The sequence below is a fragment of the Triturus cristatus genome, chromosome 7 (assembly GCF_964204655.1).
Source record: "Triturus cristatus chromosome 7, aTriCri1.1, whole genome shotgun sequence".
Lineage (NCBI taxonomy): Eukaryota > Metazoa > Chordata > Amphibia > Caudata > Salamandridae > Triturus > Triturus cristatus.
The window spans coordinates 1,716,122,254-1,716,134,519 of NC_140590.1; the positions used below are offsets into that span (position 1 = coordinate 1,716,122,254).

The 12,266-nt window shown below is 43.9% G+C and overlaps 1 protein-coding gene across 1 annotated transcript in view; it reads left to right on the forward strand.

The window, feature by feature from the left end:
• The window catches only part of LOC146812866 (alpha-2-macroglobulin-like protein 1), a 252,930-nt gene that overhangs the window by 72,577 nt on the left and 168,087 nt on the right, over positions 1-12,266 (forward strand). Inside the window, exons 9-10 of the mRNA XM_085619942.1 lie at positions 10,787-10,901; positions 11,233-11,342. Of these exons, the coding sequence (XP_085476068.1) occupies positions 10,787-10,901; positions 11,233-11,342 (225 nt within the window). The remainder of the gene's footprint in view (positions 1-10,786; positions 10,902-11,232; positions 11,343-12,266) is intronic.

Sequence of the window (12,266 nt, forward strand, 5' to 3'; positions counted from 1 at the left end):
CCTTCTGCTCGTCGGATTTTGGCAAAGGCAGTGCAGTCAGCGCCAACTCAATCAAAGTGCCAGCTTTCTTTTGAGGTGGCCATTGATCTATCCGTGCCTCCTGAGAAAAAGAAAAAGGACATTGCAGTCAGTCGTCTACTGTCACCTCTGTCTGCTTCTCCTCCACCCCTTCTCCGCCTTCACTGCCTCCTTCATCACATCACTTCTTTAGTGATATAGGAGACATTACTCAACAGGGCTTCCCATAGTCTTACAATAGGGATTAAAGGGAAGGGATATCAAAACACAGCCCATAGATCCGTGGGTCAGCTACGAAATGGACCCCCCTGGGGGATAATGATTCAGACCGTTACCCAGCTAAGACACCACCTCCGAATGATGTAACATCCATCCTGGAGCTTATAGCTAGGGCAGCTGCATATCACCAGGCCCCTTTGCACAAAGACCCCATCGAGGATGACTTTCTCTTTTAGACACTCTCTTCTACTACTGGGGCATGTCTATAGCTGCCCATCCTAAAGGGGTTTGCTCCGTCACTCAGATGACATCTTTAAAGATCGGGTGCAGGCACATACTATTACACAAAGAGTAGACAAGAAATACAAAGCTGCACCCTCAGATCCACCTAACATCAAGTTTCAACTTCCCCCTGACTCGCTCATGGTATCTAATGCCCGCAAAAGGGCCATCTCCCAGACATCAGACGATGCCCCTCCATCCGACAGAGTATAGACTCATCTATGCTTTGGGGGGAAAAGGGTGGCAGCCAACTATTGGTGAATTGTCAACACTCAGTGGTTGTTGGCGAGGTATGGCAGGTCCTATTGGGACAAAATGTGGTAACTCCTCCAACATCTCCCTGAGGAGCTCAAGAAAAGAGGCCACCAAATTGTCCAGGAAGGTAAATTAATTTCAAATAGTTCAATCCGATGCGCCCTCCACTCAGTGGACACAGCTGCCAGGGGGATAAATACAAGCATACTGCTGCATAGATATGCTTGGTCATGGATATCTGGCTTTAAGCCAGAAGTACAGCATACACTTCTGAATGTCGCTCTTGACCAACAACATCTTTTTGGTCCCCAAGTGGATCAAACATTAGGAAGAAGGAAACAGAGGTTGCCAAGTCAATGGGGGCGCTTCAAATCCCCACTCACCAAGACAATAACATCAGATGCCTCTACCTATGGACAAGAGCATCAGACCTCCCCTTCAAGGGGATATTATAGAGGCACATATCAAGGAAATAATTATAAAGGGCGTGGACAGGTTGCCTCTCCTCGCACTACACCCTCCACTTCCAAACAGTGACTCATTTCTCATTCCCCCAGCCATTTAACACCTGTCAGGGGATGACTACAACTTTTCTTCCCGGTCTGGAAAACCAGGACAACAGACCAGTGGGTGTTGGATATTATCCAACATGGTTATTGTGTGGAGCGCATCAAAACACCTCCAAACATCCCACCTCACAGGCACATACTTTCCTTAGAACATCAAACGTTGCTCAAACAAGAAGCAGAGGCTCTATTGCAAAAAAAGAGCCTTAGAGCCTGTTCTTCCAGAACAACAAGGTTCAGGCGTATACTTTCTCATTTCCAAAACCGGCGGTTCACTCCGGCCATTATTAGACCTCAGGCCGTTAAATTATTACATCCACTCAGAACACTTCCACATGGTAATTCTTCAGGATGCAATTCCTCTATCACCACAGGGAAACTTTATGTTTGCACTGGACTAAAAGGACGCTAACTTTTCGCATCCCTATAGATCTAGCTCACTGCAAATACCTCAGGTTTGTTATAGCAGGAACACATTATCAGTTCAAGGTGCTCCCATTCAGAGTCACTACCACACCTCGGTTGTTCACCAAATGCCTAGCGGTAGTTGCAACACATCTACGCAGACAGAGTATTCATGTCTTCCCATATCTGGACGAATGGCTCATCAAAGCCAGTAATCTTCAGTTGTGTCTGCAACACACTTAGACCACTCTGCAACTTTGTCATCAATTAGGGTTTACAATCAACATACAAAAGTCACACCTTGAGCCTTCATAGATGCAGCCTTATCTAGGGGATATTCTCAACACACAGCTGGGATTAGCCTACCCAAATATAGTCAGGATTCACAACATCACAGCACTGATACATCAGTTTCACCCCAATCAACACATGACAGTCAGAACAGTTCATCAACTGCGAGGTAAATATAGCATCTTGGATTGCAATAGTGCCACGTGCGAGACTTCGTATGTGTCCACTGCAAGAATGTCTGTTGAGTCAATGGTCTCGGTCACAGGGTCAGTTACAAGATCTAATGTTGGTAGACAGCCACACACAACCCTCTCTGCAGTGGTGGAATATACAAAACCTATAAAAGAGGCGGCCATTCATCGACACTGTTCCACAGATCATTCTCATGGCAGATGCATCCCTCACAGGAGTGGTGCTCACAGTGCTGGGTGTCTGGGACACCAAACACCAGAGTCTCCATATCGACTACCTAGAGGTTCAAGCATTTCACCTAGCATTGAAAGCATTTCTAATCCACCTGAAAAGCAAAGTTGCCTTGGTCTGAAGGGACAATACAACAGCCTTGTTCTATGTACAAAAACAAGGGGGACACACTCCTTACAGTTATCACGCCTATCTCAGACAATTTGGCAATGGACAATACATCACAACTTTCACCTGTTTGCAGAACACCTCCCAGTGATGGACAACAACTTTGGCGACCTCCTCAGCATGATGCAGCAACCGTTCACGAGTGGGAACCCCACCCCGTGTCCCCCTTCCAAACTTCCACAGATGGGAGTTTACACAGATAGACCTGTTCACAACCTCAGACAATGCAAAATGCTCAAACTTAGCCTCTATGCTCCCACACCCGCTATCCAAGGGCAATGCTCTATGGATGAACTGGTCAGGGATATTTGTCTACATTTTTCCACCTCTCCCTCTTCTTCCATTTGTGATTTGTAAGCTCAGGCAAATGTCTCTCACCCTCATTCTGTTAACTCCCACATGGGCTTTACAACCACGGTTAACCACATAACTTGAGCTTTAAGTAGTGCCGTATGAGAAGCTTCCCCTCAAGCCGGATCTTCTCACTCAAGATCATGGAGAAGTCATGTACCCAAATCCAAAGGAACTCAACCTTGCGTTTATAATTCAGTTACCCTAATCTCCCACCCACCAGAATGTAAGACCATTCTCCGAGAAGCCCATAAACCCACAACCAGGCATGTTACGTTGCAAAGTAAAAAAGATTTGTTTTCTACTGCTGTGGGAAACACATTGACCTATTTGGTGCAACTGTCCAAGACAATGTCTGCAAGCTACTGCATTTTCAGACTTCTGGACTAGCACACCCTTCAAAATGCCTGCATATAGCTGCAGTAGCTGCCTACCTGCAAAACAGACAACAGTTAACATTGTTCAAGTTACCAATTATTAAGGCATTCATGGAAGGGCTTTAGAAATTCCCCTGCACTTATCGGTCCACCATCCAACCTTTGCATAATTGCCCTCTCCAATTCCCATCTTGTAAGGTAGCCTTTTTAGTAGCCATCACTTCTCTTAGCTGTATCAGTGAGCTCCAGTCACTAACCTTGGAAGAACCTTTCTTCCAGCTACATAGAGTTAGGGTAGTCCTTCGAACTAACCCAAAATTCCTTCCAAAGGTAGTATTTGCTTTTCACCTAAATCAATCAGTTGAATTACCTGTCTTTTTTCTGCAATCTGATTCAGTTGCAGCAATGGCCCTTCATACACTAGATGTTAAAAGACCTTTATTGTACTATATTGAGAGAAATAGAGAGTTTCGTAAAACCAAGCGTCTGTGTGGCTTTTTGGCCCCCTCACATAGGAAAGCCCATATCAAAATCAGGCATTTCTGGATGGATAATTAAATGCATTCAGACATGTTATGGCAAGCTAAAATAACTTTGCTCACACCTCCTAGAGCACACTCTACCCACAGGATAGGAGCATCTATGGCTTTCCTGGGCAATATACCAATATCTGAGATTTGTAAAGCAGCAACATGGTCAACCCCACATACTTTCACTAAACAGTAGTGTGTAGATGTATTAGCACGCCAACAGGCAAATGTAGAACATGCTGTCCTATGTACCCTTTTCCAAACACCCACAGGTTAGCCACCACTTTCTGAAGGGCACTGCTTTATAGCCTATGCATAACATGTCTATCCACATCCACACATGGCATTGAATGGATCATAATACTTACCCTGTAAGCATCTGTTCATGGCATGTTGTGCTGTAGATTCACCTGCGGCCACCCTCCTCCCCGACACCTGTGGCCAATGCAGTACCTACTTACACTATCATATGCATGGTCATACCTTTACTAACTCTTACTCACACTCAGCTCTCACCCGACTGCGGGAAAACAATCTAACCATGGAGTCGATGCCCATGCACAATATCACCGAGAGGGGCAGTAGATTTGCTTCATGACTCAAGAGACTTCTTTGAAGAGAAACAACTTGTACGCATCCAGCCCCAACACTATATGGCAGGAGTATGCAGGGCATGTAAATCTACAGCACTACATGCCATGAACAGATGCTTACAGGCTAAGTACCATAGTCATCAATATAACTTTATTCGGTCATTACAACCATTAAAGTGCGAGTGCTTGCAATACATTGGTCCGAGATTATACAGAAGTAGAGCATCATTAAACAGTACACATATGTTAAAAGAAAAATAAACCTCGCTAGTATAATATATATATATTTTTTTTAAGAGTAAAATCTGGTAATATTTTTAAAACATATGCCCCATTTAAAAAAGAAATCCACAGATATCATAATTTGATCGGTTTACAGATTATAACAATACATGACTGTTACAAAACATAAAACAACTCTTTTATGGTAGTTACAGAAGGCAGACTAACACGACTTACATGCAAACCTTCAAATAATCCACATTTTAGCAAGGAACTTTGCAATGCCACATGCTACAGAAGGCCTACAATCTGATTTTAGGATGCAAAACGCTTCCTGGTGGCAGCAAGTTCCTAGTATCCTACAAACGGGGGATAACCACTGGTGTCTTGGGAGATTATAGAGAGGACAAGCAAAGAAGATGAAGCCGATTGTTTCAATCGATGAGGCACAATCCGGACAATGCTGTGTAGTGGTCAAGGGCTGACGCCAAGCAGCTGTAAAGGAATTCACAGGTAGGCAACCTAGTCTGAACTGGATGTAAAGTTTTCTATCCTGCGGGAAGGTGATAAAATCCAAATAGGATTCAAAAGTGCTTTGCATTTTGAATTCCATTAATTCTATCGTAAGGCGACCCACTGATGATTGTGTAGAAAAAGATTGTGCTACCAAACTCCAGTATTGAGTTTTAACCATTTCTTTGCTAGGCAATTGGCCTATGTCTCTAGTTTCCAAGGAACTTCCCAGGCCTGTTGCTGTTAATAATGATCTAACTTCACTTCAAAAAGATTAGGTGGTTTAATGATCAAGTTTGGAAAACTCGTCAAGCGCTGCCATGTAGTGGGAAAGCTCGGGGGTTAGCCTAAGACGCAACCAAAATAGTAAGGGATGCAGCCTAGCTTTGTCCATGATCGTGCGTCTACCCATATCTAATCGCAAGGGATGGAGTGGTGTACTCTGGGGGAGTGAACGTAAAGATCTTAAATATTTGTTTTCTGTAGAAAGCAATCTTTTGGTGTTTTCGAATCCCCAGAGTTCGGCCCCATAGAGGGCAGAGCTCTCTACCTTCTGCTCATAGATCTGCAAGGGGGCAGCTATTGCCCTGGTTTAGGAAGTTCTATGTTCCAGAATCAGCGCTCCAATGATCTGTCTCTGCTGGAGATTCCGCCTTGAGATGTGATTCTTCCATACCATTTTCTCAGATAAGGTAATAACCAGATATTCAAAGGAAGCCACTCTCTCTAGCGGTATCCCCCTCCCAGTAGTATATTGCCCTTGAATGTTCTGTGTGAATTCATTAACAAAAGTTTAGTTTTTGAGGTATTAACCTTGAGACCTCTTTGATCACAAAAGGCCTTAAAGCGGCTCAAGGGCAATTGCAGACCACTGGGCATTTTGGACACTATCAATGTGTCCTCTGCAAACAGGAGAGTAGTTACCTTTACTCCCCCAGCACCGGGGCATTCGCTGGCACATCTGCTAAGTATCGGACAACTCCATTAATAAATAGTGCGAATAGAGTGGGGGCCAGCACACACCCCTTTATGACCCTCCTTTCCACACTAATTGGGTCTGACAACTGTCCCTGATCTCCCCAGCTGACCCTGGCGTAGATGCCCGCATGTAGTCGGACAACCAGCGCCAGGAGATCTGGGGGAAGGCCCAGCTTCTGTAAAACGCACCACAGCTTACACCTGGGGATTAGATCGAAAGCAGACTTCAGATCGATAAAAGTAATATAAGCCCACCTTTTCGATCCACACGGTTTTCCAGGCCAGTAGTACTAATACTCCTTCTAAACCCTGCCTGGAAAGGGGACAAAATATCTTCCTCCTCCATCCATGCAGTGATTTTTACCAAACGTGCCCGAGAAACTTTCTGCGCACCATCAATCAGACTGATGAGCCTGTAATTGGTTGCTAGTGAACGATCACCTTTCTTAAAAACTGGAATCACCTCGGCTCCCTTCCACAGAGGTGGAATGGGAGCCCTTGCAGCAATTCCATTTGCCAGGGCCCAGATATCTTTGGACCAATTAAGAATATCACTAAAGATGTCTCCAGGGAGATTATCAGGCCCCAGAGCCTTAGCATAGGATTTTATGCTAAGTGTAATTTCAGCTAAGAAGAATAGTCTTGACGTCCGATGGCTGCTATGGTCAATGAAAAAAGCTTCATCAGCCATATCCCCTTATCCAGTATATACCACAGAAAAGTGGTTGTACTAGGTGAATATAGAGATATTGTTAGAGGGTGGATTTGGTTTTTCTGCCCCCGTCACTAAGAGCCAAAACTGCAGAATCTTTACTCATACATGCAGTACTGATCTGCAGCCCTCTGTCTTCCTCCTGGTCCTTTTTCGCCCAGATTATTGCTTCCTTATAATTTCTCCTCAAGTCTCTTATTTCTGGCAGAATATTTGCTCTAATGGCGCCAGCTAATTTAGATCTTAAGGCCCTACACTCTTCATTAAACCAACTGAAGCCAGCTCCAGTAGTTTTGGACTTACCCATGGGCCGATGGGGCATGGTAAAATAGGTCATCGGTTGTTTAAAAAAGGTTGAGTGACACTCCGTGAACTTGGGAAGCCCATCCTGCTGCTCAAGTAAACTTCCCCATTCGCTCTTAACTATCTAATAGATCAATCTTTATATTTTCGATTTTCAATGAGTCAGTAGCGACACACTCCCATTTTATTCGCCTGTTATTTCACAGGTAGAGCTCCCTAGTAGTGAGTCGTATACTTGGGCTAGTATGGGCCAATGCCCACAGTGAAGACATTGTGAGCTCAAGAGGGTTATGGTCACTATCAGTGGTCGCTCCAACACCATATCCAGCACCCGAGGCCACAACTTAACATCTAATAAGAAATAGTCAATGCGACTCATACTAGCTGTCCTATTTAAAGTATTTGAACCCTTCTTATCTGAACTTGTCCTCCCATTTGCTGCCCTAAGCCCATTTTCAAGCGTTGGTGCATGAAGCTGCAACGCTGTGCATGTCCATTTTTTTAATAGGTGGTTGATCACGCCCCGGTACACACCATAACTCATCAACCTTGCCACAGTCCGTTATATCCTCTACATCTAGCGGTTTTGGAGCCTCGGGCATAAACATTAAAGAGATCTAGTCCAACACCATTCCGGCCCCTAATGTGGCTGGCTAGACTATCCAGGCAATTAATATTGATTTTGACCCAGATCACTAGCCCCCCCCCCCAACAGACCGACCATGCTTTTTGTTAAGTGCTGGGCAACAGAAGGTTACACACCCAGGTATAAAAACTGGAGTGGTCGACCACGTTTCCTGTAGAATACATATGTCGTATTGTTCTATGTATTGTACCCAGTGCGCAAGTGTCATTTTGGACCTCACACCAGCTATATTCCAGGATACCGTCCTAAGCTCTGTTGTGGAACCTCCTATTGGCAAGCACAAGGGGTAGTTCACCTCCGAGTCACATCTTGAGTATGAGTCTGAGGCTAACTCCTGTGGAAGACAAGGGCCTTCTTTGAGGACACCAGTATCTGTCTGTGAATGATCATGATAACCTAACAAGGCCTTTCTCAGAAGTTAATATATGATTAATTGTAGACCTGGCTTTTTCATGAGTCAATCAACATTAGTAAGTGGAGAGTCAGACCCCATTAAAATGTCAATACCACTGTTAATTTGTATCTGAGATAAAGTTCGAGGGCTATATTTTATTTGGATACCGGTTGGCGAAGCGGAACAGCATCAAGCCTCTAGGGCTACAAGATTGTGGGCGATATTCTCATCTTTAAAAAGTAACTCAATACAATCCTTCTTGGAGTTGGGATCAGCTAGTCTTTTTGCCCATAGAATATCCTCTCTAATACCTGATCTGCACCCCCTCACTTTACGGATTCAATGTATAGCTTTATTTGTTAAGGAGTCTTTATCCTCAAATCCTATGTGTGAGATAATTTTAGGCACATTGTTCATATATATGCTCCTGCCCTGGTTTTTAGCCTGGTGTTGACTATAGTTCACTTTTTGGCCATTGGTGTTTTGTATTCTGCCTACGTTTTGCAGACTGTTCTTTTTAAGGGTAGAGACAAGAGGGGGTGTGGAAATAAACATTAAGGGGACTATGGGTTTTAACTTTGTAACAGGTCCTAGGGCACAGCCTATTTCTGGTTTGGAATGGGATGCTAGAGGAAAACTTCTCTCTTGGACGAGCTTGACTTGGTCGATAAGTGCTGCTATTACTATCTTAAGAGAAGTATCTTCAGCCCTCAGACCTAACACAGTTGAAACCAAATCCTGTCCACCTTCAACAATACATCTGAAGTGCCCTTAGCCCTTGGATCACTTATTCTCGCATTAAAAATACTCCCTGCAGAAGGGATACTTCCTGATTCAATTGGTCCATCTTGTTTATCATGGGCCGTATTTTGTAGAGGAGAAACCTATTTGTCAGAACGATATTAGTTGCGATTATTGAATCAGTTTTGTTGGTAGTATCAGTGATACCTATAGACTTAGCTATTGCATTGGCAACATTAGTGTCAATGGGTGGTACCCTTTTCTCTAATGGTTTAGATACAACTGTGATGGCACTGTCATTAAGATTAACTTGGGTGCCCAGCGGAGGGTTTCTATTGCTGCGTGTATTCCGCTTTGTGAATATAGCCGGTACACGTCTCGCAGGAATAGAAGAAGGAATAGGATCCAGAAAGGAATTAACAGTGGAGGATGCGTTGTTAAAATTCAATACCTCCACACAAGGGTAAAAAGTGCATACTGTATCGGGGGGAGTGACAGGGGTCAAAATGTCCTCACATTCCACTAATAGATGATCAATATGATCTAAAACACCATTCGTTGCTACTGATTTGTGGGCCAATTTACATCTAGTGGCCTTCGGGCAATGACCTCCGGTCCCTCCTCCCCCCTCGTTCATAGCTTATTTCTTTTGCCCATTAGCTTTTGGATATTTTTATTAAAAAAGTAAGAAATGATGGAATATAATACAGATAAAGTATAAAAAGGTACTCCACAATTCTAAAAATACTAAGATTAATTCAACCCTTTGGATCAATTTACACAACCAGCAAGCATTTGCAGAAAAATCAAAAAAGTCTAGAGATTAAAACGAGGAGTGAGCGATAACAATGTCACAATATGAGTCCAGTAAGCAAGGATCCACAACACACAAAATGGAGAGCAAAGAGAACTGCCAGGAAAATTTGTAACAAGACTCACGGTAATGCTGTCCTCGGGGTTCAGAGACAAGAGAGGTGGCCCTGCCCTGCCTCTTCCTGGCAATGACGTGCCCGGGAGCGGCCTGCGGGCGCCCTACACTGTGTGGGGTGAGGCTGTGCTTTATGCGTGAAGTTGAGTTTGGCGCCTCCCCCTCAGTAGCGGCACTGGGTTAGATGAGCGTTGCACCCTGGGACTAGTAGTCCCCCATCAGGGTGAAATGTGATGGGGCTAGTGTGGACAGCGGCTGGCGATGGAGAACCCTGGGACTACGGTCCCACCAGGGTTTGCAGAGTCCTGGCAATGCCTCCAAACTGCAGAAAAGTGGAAGGAAAGACAACTGGAGCCTCCCACGCTGCGTGGGGTGAGGCTGCGCTTTATGCGTGAAGTTGAGTTTGGTGCCTCCCCCTCAGTAGCGGCTGGCGATGGAGAACCCTGGGACTATGGTCCCACCAGGGTTTGCAGAGTCCTGGCAATGCCCCCAAACTTCTGCAAGATGGAAGGAAAAACAGCAGAAGCCTCCTCCAGTCAAACCAGAAAATGGAATTTAAAAAGTCTGAAATCTGCATCCCCCTGAGATAGGTAACCAGCAGTGCAGAATCCGCCTTTTTTTTAAATCGGGTTCAGTCTCCTTTTTTTTAACAAATATTTAGCAGTCAGTTACATTTGCCACAAGCCATTCAATGCTTATGAATTCCCTACTTGAGTTTGATGCATGCCTTCTCTCTCTCTCGAAGTCATTTTTCAGACACTTTAGGGATTGTTCCACAACCTCCTTGATCAATGGTTGGTATGAAATCAACACATGTTTGTCTCTCCTATCTTGAAGCTGAATAGTTTCTCATATGTTTACTTTTGTTCAGCTGGAAAGGTCTGGATGCTTTTCTAAGAAAGTGGAGCTGGACTTCTTCGACATGACAGGAAACTCCTATACGATGACATTCGATGTAGAGGGCTCCGTGACTGAAGACGACACTGGTAAGTTGCAGACCAGCAAAGGAACCTGCTCCTGAAGCTCAGGTGAAGAATGCCTCATCTGTAGACCAAGGTTGTGAGACAGGTTTCATAGCAAGTAGCTAGGCAGCTTCAGTTTGATGGGAGATATGGTTAGGGGATTTAGGCAGAAAGTTATTACTTTGGCGGCGATAAAAGCATCTTCTGCTGCTCATGGACACATTCATTGGCCACAACTTTGGGATTAATGTCATGTTAGATTGAATAAACACACCTGGGATATATAATTCATCTGAGTGTCTTCTTGAGGGATTTTCCGGGTGATTCCTCATGACTGACTTCTTGCCCTCTACAGATGTGACTCTCTCTGGATCCAGGTCATGCACGATATCTTCTGATATTGCAACTGTGACGTTTGAAGGGACAGATGATTACTACAAGAAAGGCATACCCTACACTGGCTGGGTATGTAGGACAACAACTGCGGGAATGGGCCGAAGCAGTCTTTGCGACACAGCTGTCCAACTTGTTTCATTCTTTCCTGCGTTGTCTTTCTTCCTCCTCAGACACCTGTCTTTCTTCTATCTTATTTCAGATCTGTGTCTTCTTCCACTCACACTTCTTTTCCTCTTTCTACTTTAAAGATATTTTCCGCCCCTTTTACCTTATCTCTTGACCTACTGTCATATCACTTTTTACTGATCTCTCTATATCTTCTATCTTTCTTTACCCACCTTTCTCTCATCATCCACTTTACTCACAGCGCTTCTCTCATTTTCCTCCTCCACATTTATAGCTCCATATACCTCCTCATCCAAATCTGTCACCCGCTGTCTTCCCTCATGTGTCTGTAGTCTCTGCCTCTCACATATCTTTCACCTCTTTTTTTTCACATCTGTGACTTCTTTCACCTCTTTCCACATATTCTCACCGGTCCTTCTCAATAGTCTCATCCCATTTGTCTCTTAACCCATCTCACCTTTCTTCATGCACACTCTAGCCACCAATCTCCCATCCTTATCTTCTCTCATCTATCCATCTTCATCCTAATGTCAAATATGCCTTCATCTTTATCTTATATCTGCATCCCACCTTTTAAGGAATACATTTTGCTTGCAAAAAAGTTTATAAAAATGTATAAAGTATAAAAAGCCAATTTGTATGCAAATAATATTTTGCTCTGTATGCTTTAAAAGACTTGGTGCCTTTTCAATCTCAGTAATGGAAATATGAATAACTAAAGGTCTCGGAACATAATATGTTGAGTAATTTGTGGTTTGAGGCATGCAACTCCCTAATTCTACTGTTAGTGGTAGGATGGAGTGATTAACTTTCCTGGCGAATTTTAAATACATTTTAATAAGTTGTTTTATTGTATGCTTCTATTGA